The following is a 12,236-nucleotide window of genomic DNA, read 5'->3' as shown; positions in this document are numbered from 1 at the left end:
ATTCAAATCTTTTTCCAAAGTCAATGCTTCTGAAGTATTCTAAGAGACAGAATCCTTTGTCCTTTAAGTACAGCTTACAACAGTTATTGCTCATCTTAACTTTTGACACTACTTAAATGCCCAGTTTATATTAAATCAACTGATGTGAAAGCTTGCAAGTTGCATACAACATGTTGTTTTCACTTCTGGAATATGACACCCTTCAGAATGAACTGTCTGCTAGTTGCGCAGATGGCTTTCAGACTGCCATTTTGCCCCTTTATCAGTAGCATGCAAAGAACTTTTAGATCCAGAATTGACATAGAAACTTGGAAGGACACTGGAGAAAGATAAACAGTAAATACGTGAAGAAGGACATTGGCAAGCCATGTACACTATGATTTAGTTTGTCTTCTGAGACTGTTAGACACTAAGAATGACAATGACTAAATTAGGGGAAGCCAGGCCCTGCCTGCATCAGCACAGTCTTTATCAGTGTCCCAAAACACTGGGAAAACAACATATTCTCTGGATGATATACCAAATGGTAACAGGATATGGTGGCACAGTGTTTCCCATTAACAAAATGTGTTACATCTTTCTCACTCTGGATCTAATCCTTAATGGATGTTTTCCTGTTCTGCATTTTCTGTGGGAGAACTGGGTTCCCAACATTTACAATGTAATAAATGATGCCTTATTATCAATGAAATGTCTTCCTTACTTTTACCTCTCTACGAATAAAACTGGGGGGAAATAAATATGTAACTGCTATTCACACTACCTTTCTACAACATTCAGGGACAGAACAAATATTTTGCATATTTATTTACATAGAGATTACCAAGCCATGTTTCAAAACCTTTGTTACCCATTTTGTGGAACACTGACTGGAAAGTACCAGCTGTGATGCTCAGCTAATTAGCTGCTGCTACTGGTAGTATGGTATGTTGACACCTGAGAGACAGGGCACATTCACACCCAAAAATGCCTGACAAAAATAAAATTTCATTACACAAAAAAAAAGAATGAATGGGAAGGATAGCAAACCTGGCTGCCACATTCTGTTGAAGTTGGGATCCCCCTGAAAATTATTATGGTTGTTTGGACCAGACTCTATTCCTGAAATATCCTGTCCATTTGGCATCATTCCTTGCTGTTCCACTACACTCTGTTGCCCTGAGGCTTCTCGCTGAGCAATCCATGCTTGAGCTAATGCAGCCCAGTCAATCTGGCCTAAAATAAACAGTGGAAATTTAAAAGGTTAGTATTCAAGTTTCTCAAATGTAACACTGTTTCTCAATTACATGTCATTGCTCAAGAGAAACAGGTAATGCTTGCCTTCAGCAAGTACCACGAGCACCATTAAAACTTCTTCACAGGGTACAGTAAAACAAACAAAACAAATGTCAAAGCATACATACTTGCTGAAGTTCAGTTTCCCTGCACGTGTTCAAAATGCCACAAGGCAGATTATTTTAGGTTCACATTAACACTGAGTAGATGACAGTAACACACTTTTTTCCCCATAAGTAGGCTAATTTTGATGTCAAAAAGAACTACATATAAGCCTTAAATTCTAAATTCATAAAGATTGAACTGTTCTAAGTCTCTAACATAGTTAGTAAACCACATTTTGCAATGTATACATTTTAAGCAATACAGTTTTTGGAATGTTATTTTATGTTAGTTCTCTTCCCCTTCTTTCTTTGCTATAGTTCCTACCAGTAGGTAAATAAATTGTACTCTCATCTGAGAACAGCGTTATGTCTTCTGCTCATTATCACGTCAGGAAAGCTCTCTAGCAAAGTTACAGAAATTTAAGTGACAGAAAACAATGTTAAACCAGTCAGCCCGATCACTCTGCCCGAGTATTAAATACATTCCTCTATCCTCTTTATTCATTTCTGCATTTCTCTGAATACCTTTAATTGCTGTCAGCTCACACTCAATTTAAAGTAATGCTCTACTGCTTAAAATGGTTTTTGATGGGAATAAAATGCAAACAACAGATCATGATCATCACTGCCATAACCTAAACCAAGTATCATACCTGTTTTCTAGTGAGTTTTTTCTGTGTACATATCTACATTAATATTTTTGCCACAGAGGCACTGAACAAAAAGGCAGATTTTCTGAAATAAAACTTCCTTATGATTTAGCTTAGAAAAAGAACTGAAAGGGATACAGATTCTGTAAAAGTACATGTGGTCTAAATGTAGATCTGAATGACTGGTAGAAGGTTGATATAATTTGTCCAGAATTACTCAGTTTGCTGGCCTGTATTAAGTATTAAAGACGTCAAAACATTTGAAATGAATGTATGGACTCTTTCTTGTAGCTGTTGAGAAAAGCATCGTAAATATATTATCTTGAAAGCAGATACAAAAAAGCAACTCTCAGTCATGCTCTGTAACAAAGACTCAGAAATTCAAATTACAACAGAAAAAGAATTTAATCCCCAAAGCTTTCTATATACTTACTTGGATCTTGTTGGTGCTGAAATGACTGCATCCACTGCTGTTGGTTCAAAGGCCATTGCTGCCAAGGTTGATCCCACATCTTTTAAGTCTTTATATAGTCTATATTTCAACTAAAAATAATAGTTGTATATTTAAATAGATGCCCATGAAATATCACACAACTGAAACTTAAATAATTGCAGATATATTTAAGCCTTGCAAAGCAAGCTGAAGCAATGCTGGCTTAATATTTTAAGCTGGAAGAAATGGTTCATCCTTTAGAGCAATACACTTTCTCCGCATTTTTGCAGAGAAATTAACTACTACATGAAGTTCAAGGAAAGACATGACAAGTTTGTAAGACAAAAACATTCGCCAGTAAATGTAATTCAAAGAAAGTGAAAGCAGATAAGACATTACTTAAATGACATCTTTGCCTGTGTTGCAGAGAAAAGCTGTGTACTTTTCTATACTAGTTTCATGTGAGGCCATTAAGTGAGACAAAGGAACGTCACCAAATGGTACACGGATCATTACCAGATCATTACCAACTACAGAACCAAACAGGTACAAGTCAGCATCCACACACACTTGATGTATTGTGCAGACTCATTATTTCTAAATAAAATATGCCTTAAAAATCTGATGAAAACAATATCACTGCCTAAGTGCACATATACCACACGTTCCCGAGGTCATTAGAGGCATTTTTAGTGCAGTGCTGTACGTCCCCCCTGGGCTGGCAGTGCCAGCAGTGGGACCTGCCAGAGCAGGAGCCGTGGCACCTGCTTTACCAGGCGCCCCAGGACCAGCCCTGCAGGAAGGGGGTGAGGTAGAGCAGCTCCTAGCAGGTAGGAATGTCCGTAATAGCGAGCGGATTTCTTTCAGTAACATGTACCTCCTGTGCACAGATAACCCGTCACATATGGGGGGCCGGAGCGTGGCCACCTACTCTGCTCCACAGGGCCTTCCTGAACACCAAGCCTGGGCACAGTTTGGGAATACTTCAGTTCAGGAACTGTTCCCAAATGCCAGCATAGGTCAGACTGCGCCAAGTACTACACCTCTGCCTTGTACAGTCTGCAAACAACTCCTCAACAGGCTTTCCGCCCAAGCAATATAATCCTCACGCCGTTGAACACACAGACCTTGATTTCATGCTATAAAGGCATCACCCACGTAGGCTGTCTCAAACACTCTGAACTTATAATACAGATATATATTCCCTGAGGTCACCGAAGCAGCACCTACGACCCAGAGGAGGCTCGCAGCCAAGTGCAATGCAGAAGGAACAAACACAGCCTGCCTCCCTCAGAAGCAACCAGCTGAAAGCAGCCAGAGCTGCCCGGATGGGCAGCCAGCGACACAGCCCCGACCACTCTTATTTAGCACCCTGCACGTATCCCCAGCCTGCAGCACACACAAAAAGTGCAACTATAGTGGATCCTGCTTGCAAAGGGATCTCGTGCCTAGTGGCTACACGTTCACATAAATAACTGCATGACTGCACACGAAGAAAGCAGCGTGCTGCAAAAACACACGAAAACTGCACACAAAGTTGTGAGATGATGGGTCATGCAGAGATGAATGCAGGTGACTATTTTACAGACCTCTTTTTTTTTTTAATATTTAATCTGAAAAAACATCGGTCACCTTTGTTTTGAGACCACTTACATTCAAGCAGGTACAAAAATTGTGTGTGTATAGTTCAGGAAAAAAAAAAATCAGTTGCAAATACCTTCTGGGGGGAAGGAGGGGCTTTAAACAAGACCAGATCAAGTTCAGGAACGGAGAAGAGTATCAGGCAAATCCTGCTTCATTATTTTCCCTGTCTTTTCTTGCCAAATTAAGTACATACATGTTTTTTCCTTTTCAATGACATATTTATGATATTAATACTTCTAGTAGGTCAATAGCATGTATTTTTTTTTGCCCTACACGTTTACATTTTGATCTGTATGTACCTAGGAAGTCAGCTTTCTTGCACCAGTTGAGTGGAAAAAAAAAGCCACTAAGAAGGGAACCACCCTGCCACTTAATGCAACATTTAAGCTAATATTTCATACACAAAGTACGAAAAAGCAAACTCACGTGCCTGAAGTAAGGTTACTCACCATAAAGCAAGCAAAAAGTAAATAACTTTCTTCCTCCCCTCAATCCATTTTCCCCTCCAGAATCCAGATTGTTTCCATTGTCAAAATAAACTTGCTTACATAAAAACAAAGCTGTAACAATTGAGGTTCAAGATAACCACCAGCCTTCAAAGAGCCCAACAGCTTCACGGCATGTATTCAGTTTGTTTCCAGCTGTTAAATCCCACTAGCAGTAATAAAAATGTATTTTGGTAACTCTGACATCACTTGTTTAACTAAATATGTAATTCCCTGAACAAAGTTTGCCAAAATTCACTAAAATAACCTTAGAAAAAAAGTAGAAGATTAAATAGCTCTGGCAATAATGCAATAATAATAATAAAAAAAATTAAAAACACTTTTTAATACAGTTAAAGAAATATTAACTTCTCTTATGAAGTGTAGAAATATGATTATTAAGAGCACCTCCAGAAATTCTACGGAATTGGAGACCCCCCACAATGTTTACTTGATAGAGGTAAGATTTATTTCTGTTGGACTGGCTCTATCTCTGTCCCAAAACCTTGGCACAGACTTTTTTGACGCGTTCCAACTAAGAGAATTAGTCTGCAATACACTTTAGTACCTGCGAAAACACCCAGCAGCTCCCTGCTTCTCCCGGACTCTGCACTGAACAGGCTGTTCAGTATTCCCTCATTTTTCCCTTTATGCTCAGGCCTTGATCCTCACCACGGACAAACTGAGGCACCAGTTTGGAATGAAAGAAAAGGATGCAAGGTAACAAATTCCTCCCATCTCCTCCACATCACATGCCCCCAAGACAGCGACTTACTGTTGTGCAAGTTGCTCAAAGGAAGTAATTCGCTGTGCCAGCTGGCCTCAGTGCCAGCAGGTTTTGTGTCAGCACCCACCGCCACTTCCCTGCCACTCTGCAAAGCAGCATGGCCCAGAGCCTTCAGGTTTCCCCAGCGAGATTATTTCACCCTATTGCTGCTATTCTGGGGACAGAAGTCAAGCAGGGGAGTGCAAAGCCAGATGTGAAGAGCTCATGACAGACATGGAGCCACCTCCTGTTCTGATACACACCAATATAACCAGATAGCAACAACTCCGTGTAACTCTGAATTAATCCAGTGTTGAAGTTCTGCAAACAATGCCAACCGGAGAAGAATGATAAAAATAATTATTTAAAACTGCTAATGTTAGTTTATGAGCCGCATTTGAAAGCTCTCGATGCTGCATTGCATTTGTACTTTCACTGCTATCCTTAAGAAATGTTAATTTTCATACATTGGCAACTCTAAGACATGCTGGCTTTCAAGTAAGCAGATTCATTACCAAATTTAGCATAAAACTTTCTCTACTAATCAAAAACACATACTACACAAATGTTCTAGCAATTGCATCACTTTCTTTATGCATCTGTGTATGCGCACACAGAAGTACTCCTACAAATATCGCAGGAAAACTGGCCAAAAAACATTTATCATTTTCTACCCATTTCAGCTCATCTCCCCTGTGCTATTTTTTGGACAGAAACTGGAATTGGATAAGAAAAACAAAATTATCATCTGAAAGCGTTTATATTTAATAAAACTGATCTTTAAATATACTTGCTAAAGGAAAATATAAAACGTGTTCAAATTCTTTCAGTATTCAAAACTAGGTGATGTGTTTTAATACGTACTACTCACAGCCAGTGAAGAAAAGTGGTTTGTTCTGAGGCCTCCATCTACACAGTGCCCAGAAACAACAGGACACATCACTGCATTTTGTTCCTGGAAGAGAAACAGACTCCCCTGCTTGGTTTCCTGCACTTTTACTGAGTTTTTACTAACTGGTACGGAGTTAACACGAAAAAGGTACTTGAAAGGATGACGAGCTTTCTCACTTAGTACAGGAATTTAAAGGTAGCTTATTGCCTTCATGGATTGTTTTCCTAAGTATTGATTTAATGACTTCAGCTTCTGTTAAGTTTCAAAGGCAAATAAACGGATTTCAGCCCTTTAAGTTACCATAACCTAAAAGATAACTAAATAAATCTTACATACTCACACATTTATAACATTACATGCATGTAGACTACTTGATGTTACTGTTTTACATAAGAAGCAGTAATACTTTGTACACCGCTTGTGTACCTTCTGCTGAGAAGAGTATAGGACTTTTCCAGAGAAGCTCAGTATTGTCCCACGCATCACTCTTACATTTTCCTTTGCTAGTGATGCTATTTTAAAGACTTCAAAAGAAAAAACAGTATCCATGCAGACTGAGATGTCTTCACTTAATGAAAACAAACAGATGTGAGAGCTAACAAAATGACACGTTTAAACATGAGTGCCACAAACCACAAAGGGCACCAACTACACATAGATGAGCTCGCAAAACATAGCTAAGAAAATGCAAGCTGTTCTCAGTAATTTTTACATTTATGGCAAGATATTAATCCCTAATATTGAGGGAAAATAAACACAATGTCTCCCCTCCATCAAGTCAATCGCTTAAAGGCTTGAAACAGCTGAACCCACTCGTACAGATGTATGTGACAAGAAGCAAGTATTTTCATGAGACAATTCATGTAGCAATAATGAAGGGATGGAGAAAAAAGAATAAACATCCTCTCTGACTTAATTGCAGTTTGCACTGCCCAAACTAACTTGGGATCCTGCCACACATATAACAAATGAATGCTAATTTCTTCCAGACTTCCCCAGTCGGCATCACCTGAAAGAAAGAGACTTCACCTAACGGCAGAGGACAGATCTAAGCCTATTTTCCTCTAGTGACACCAGGGCAAACACACCGCAGAGCATCCAAACTGCACTGAAACAAGCCTTATATTCTGCCAAAAAGGGGGAAGACGATTGGTAGACTTTACCAGCTAGAATTTATCAGAGTCAGACATTAGCAAGACTCTTCCTTACTAACCGAGGGGGCGCATCAAATTAGAAGCCATTAGGACACCCTGGTTCCAGTGCCACCAGTGCGTACAAGTTTTGAAAGGGAAACAGGTTCAAAGAATGGACTGATTTTACAGATCCCTCCTTGCAAAAGGAAATACTGACCTCCCTCATGATGATGAATTAAGGCTCCTTTACTTAGCTGTTCTACCCTCCAATTTCATTGAATATAGCCCTTCTGCTTTCTGCCTCTCCAGAAAGCATGAATAAACAAAAGGACATTTATTGATGCTCCAAGAACCGTTCCCTGAAGTCAGATCACAGAACAGGAACCTGAATCTATTAAAAATCTGTTTACCAATGAAGAAACAGAAGCCAATTCAGCATTATTTTTGCTTTATACAGGAACAATCACATGACAGAAAAGAACCCTGTCAGTTCGCATTTAATTTCAGTCACAAGTACTTAACAGATTATAGGAAATTAATGTAATGTCTCAAAATTTTGATAAAGCTTTTAAAAGCAGACTTGCTCCAAAATATGTTCTGCTGCATGCTTTAAAAATTATCCTTTTTCTAAGACTGGAACTTTATTCAAAGGCTGAGCCTTCTGAATGAAGTTTTATTACACCAAATTACTAGCACTAAAATGTGCCACCTTTAAGAGGACTCCTGGTCAAAGCTCCTCTTCTAGGAAGAAAAGCTGGTGTGGGGGCATATCTAGGACTTACCTCGATGCCCAGCAGGCAGTAAACTCTGAGGGCCAACAGCACCCAGACAAATTTGAGGCTGGTGTCAAATTCTCTATTACACTTCAGGATATTACCCAACAAAAGCTAGGGTAAGACAGAGAAAGAACACCTATTTTAAAAGTTACCTTCCCACTCCTTTCCTCGACTGTGATGTGAATCTCAGCAACAGACTATACCTACACGTTAACCTGTTCTTTTAGGAAAAATGTCATCTTCTTCGGCTTGCCTTTGTCCACAAATAAGGTATTTTCCAATATATTTGTATGATGTGTCCAGACACACCACACACACCAAGAAGTATACAAGTAGAAGCTACTTACCAGCGGCCAGAGTTTTGAGTGGCAATTCTTATGCTCACTTTAAACTCTGGGAGACTTCTCCCCAGCACTCCCCCCAGATCACCCCACTGTTATCTTCAGGCAGATACAGACTTGCTCACCAACGGCGATGCCGCCCTGCCGCGTGCAGCACGGGTTTCCCAATGGCACAGTGCTTAGTGAAGGCCCCAGAGGTGTTCCAGGTAGCTGCCCGTGGATGTCAAGGATGCGGCCGTTTTTTAAACAAAGCCACCAACACAACTTGAACCCTCAGGCTCGCTCAGATTCCTTGGACATCTCTCTGCCTTGGCAGCTTCACAGAAGCTGTCATCCAGTTCAAGAGTGCTTGTGCACAGTTAACCGTGCTTGGACCACTCAGCAGCAGAGAGCTGTCTTGGGGAGTGAGGCTCAGTCCCACGAATATAAGATAGAGCAATGCCAGGGTGACAAGTGGGCTATCTCCATTACATGCCTTATGACACTGCATTCAGCAGAACTGAGAAGAGTCAAGAAATTTTCCCTGGAGTGATATGGAAGACCTGCCCATAAACAAAATTTAATAGAGATAATGGAGATAGTGGAGATGAGAAGCACACAGGCTTACAAAGTCAGCTGCACTCCAGAAGAGCATCAGGAAGAAAACCACATCTATGTGATGAGTACATCTAGCAGGCTTTCTTGCTCCTCCCAAGAACCTCCCGTCATTGGGAAAATATGCTCCTCTCCAATATGAGCATTACGCAGCATCCAGACTACACAGAACACCTTATACAGCAGCAGCTTCTGCAGGAAAAGAGATCTGGAGATCCTTAATGGCACATCCCAGCATATTCCTGGAAGTGAAGTGTCTTGGCAGAGAAAAACAGGTATTCGTAGGAAGACAACATTCAACAGTGTATCTGTTAAAAGCAAGATCAAAGGGAATGCACAAAACTACCTCAACTCCAAGAAATCAGGAGACAGCCTAGGATTCACGCTGTCCTAGGAGAAAAGCGGCAGAAGTTACCTTCGTGAGCTGAAGAGATCAAGGTCAGGTATTCCTACAGCGGACGCTAACATCATCTCACCATATAACCAGCACGCAATCTGACAGTCTGGTTTACTCAACCCTGTAGACAGGCAGACTGAAGGCAGGTGGTTTTGGAACCTACTGAACCATAGCCAATAATCAAGTGCTTTCTGATGCAAAAGAGGGGCTGCTGCACCACCTTTCTGATAAATGTTACTCACCACCCCTGAACGACAGGGATGGGAGATGGCCTGACAAGTTTTACTTGCAGTTTGAGCTCTAATATGTAGCCGCAGAAGTTCTTCTGGTGACTAAAGATCTGGTCTTACAGGCCTTCCAAACAGGTGCTGCATTTTAGCATAGAAGCATGCAGTGCCTTAATAAGCAAAGAAGCTGAAACTGCAGGCTGCAACGCATACTCTGAGAACCCCCACACAACTACTGCCTTTAGGCACAGGGTTAAAAGATGACATGCTCTTTTTGATATTCCACTCATCGGTCAGGTATCTAGGTAAAAAAAATTATATTCCATCTCCCATATAGCCTTAAGCTCTGGAGAGGAACCTAAAGGAAAACAGAGAGGTCTCAGAGGTCCTTGAAGTCAACAGCCCGATGTCTGATCTTTTGTGCAAGCGCCCTGTTCCAATATAAAGTCTTTTCCTTTCATTCAAGGTAGTTGATATCGACTGTACGAAAAATAATTCCTCCCTTTTTCACGCTGCGCTATTGCTTCATTAGGGTCATGATAACACTTATCGTCACCCAGAGAAAAACATACTCATTTTCTTCAAATAAAATGGAAGCAGGTATTTGCTACTACGTTACAGAACCGCTGGTTAGAAAATGAAACATTTATGGGGCAGGTTAAGATTGCAATAATTAAGGAAAAAAGTTAAAAATAAGTATCTTCATTGTTACTCTGTTTCCCCCAGCCCACTTTTAGTTGGCCAAAGGCATCACCCTAAGCTGTTGCAAGTATTTAATGCCTAGATACTATACATCTTTTCTCTTCCTGAGAACCAGAAACTACACCAACGTGCCTGCTGGGATTTGTTAGCAAGATGTCTAGTCAAAAAAAAAAGTGTCAAATTCTTCTAGCCCATTTGCAGTTGCTTATCACTGAAATGCTGGAAGTCAATTACATTTCCCCACTCCAGTTCTAATGTAGGAACTTCTTTCTCAGACTGAAGGCCAGAGGCTTTCCAAATACATAGCCAGGATCTGAGATACAGAAACATAAAAGGAATTGAAGAAACCAGCTCGTTTGGTATCCACAAAGTTTTCCAGAACCTCTTTCATGGGTCAGCAGGTCCGACTAATACTTACAGTGCTACTAAGATGAAGTCGGCTGAACAAAGGCCAAACTGAAAAAAAAAATACTACAAGAACTCCTACAGTGAGTCATTCAAGCAGCGTAGCCTCCAAGTTACGTTATTTTAAACTTAAATCCACATATCCGCTGAGCTGAAGCCAATCCCTTTAATCAAACAAAAGGACCAGAAACTGGCAACCCAGGTATCATTTACTTGTTTTTTGCATTTTGGAGACATAAGGACTAACACATGCTTGATTATCACAAGCTCTAAAAACACTGTTAAAACATAGCTACAGAAGCACCAAAGCAACTTAAGCAGTGAGTCATAACTCTGTCGGGTTTGGAAAAAAGTCTGATCTGATTATTTTTTGCACATATCATTCCACTAGAAGACATGATGTTAGACTTTCAGTTAGCTACGTAACAGCGCTTTTTCCCTGCTGTCCATCTGCAACTTCCTCCTTTACAAACATGCTCTGTATAGAAACAAACAGCACCAATAACTAATTAACAAAATCAGAAAAAGCAATACCTTAATAAACAGAGAGCTATTCCTTACTGTTCGTGAGCAGATTTTACCTGTCACGACGAATGCAGCTATCACTTAAGGGAAGAGATGAACTAGTGACCTAGCTAGGACCAGAGCCACAGGCACAAACAAAAACGGAGGAGGTTCCATCTGAACACATGCAGAACTTCTTCATTGTGAGGGTGACAGAGCATGGAACAGGTTGCCCAGGGAGGTTGCGGAGTCTCTTTCTCTGCAGGTATTCAAAACCCGCCTGGATGCATGCAACCTGCTCTGGGTGTCCCTGCAGGGGGCTGGACCAGATGGCCCCTTCCAACCTCGGCCACTCAGTGGCTGAAATAAGAATCCCTAATAACACCTACCCACAGATATGTTACGTAGGATTATTTGTTGCCAAAAGCAGATTTCTGATCCTCAGCTACCTCAGACATGAAAAGCAGAGACTGGACACTGCTGTCTCCATAACACCTTTGCACAACACTGTGCCTAACTGATAATCAAACGCAGCGAAGATTCCCCTTCTGCCGCTACAGGTGATACAGCAAGCTGTCCACTGAATTTGTGGAACCGTGCTACATCTGTGGCCTCCTAAGCTCTGCAGCCCAGACGCGCAGAAAACACTCTTGCAGGGCAGGACTTCACACAAGGCAGCAAGTCTCCTGCCGGCGCGAAAGCGGAGTTGACACAAGGTTTGTGACCCGCACCTCGCTACGAAGGCCTTGCTACAGGCAGCACAGTCAGAGGAGGCGCACACAACAACCGCTCGGCAATTCCTCGTCCAGAAACTCGCTGGACGCCAGCCGGGGCAGCGCACCCCTAACCGTACGGCCCAGCAGGTCCCATCCAGGTGCCGGGTGCCGTGTGCAGGGCCCCTCACGCCC

General features: G+C 41.3%; 1 protein-coding gene across 4 annotated transcripts in view; it reads right to left on the bottom strand.

Annotated features, from left to right (window-relative positions):
- The window catches only part of PNISR (PNN interacting serine and arginine rich protein), a 118,335-nt gene that overhangs the window by 13,973 nt on the left and 92,126 nt on the right, over window positions 1–12,236 (bottom strand). For 3 of the 4 annotated variants that reach the window (XM_080584049.1, XM_080584048.1, XM_080584050.1), the window contains exons 2-3: window positions 2,463–2,572; window positions 1,030–1,215 (exon numbers count right to left, since the gene is read on the bottom strand). In XM_080584049.1, the coding sequence (XP_080440175.1) occupies window positions 1,030–1,215; window positions 2,463–2,541 (265 nt within the window). In that variant the 5' untranslated portion in view covers window positions 2,542–2,572. Of the gene's footprint in view, window positions 1–1,029; window positions 1,216–2,462; window positions 12,216–12,236 lie in introns of those variants that run through there. The other variant, XM_080584047.1, reaches the window with a different exon arrangement.

This window comes from Anser brachyrhynchus (genome assembly GCF_964034855.1).
Source record: "Anser brachyrhynchus genome assembly, chromosome: 3".
Taxonomy (NCBI): domain Eukaryota; kingdom Metazoa; phylum Chordata; class Aves; order Anseriformes; family Anatidae; genus Anser; species Anser brachyrhynchus.
Note: the sequence above shows the minus strand (reverse complement) of the source record. Positions and strands in the feature narration are given on the sequence as shown.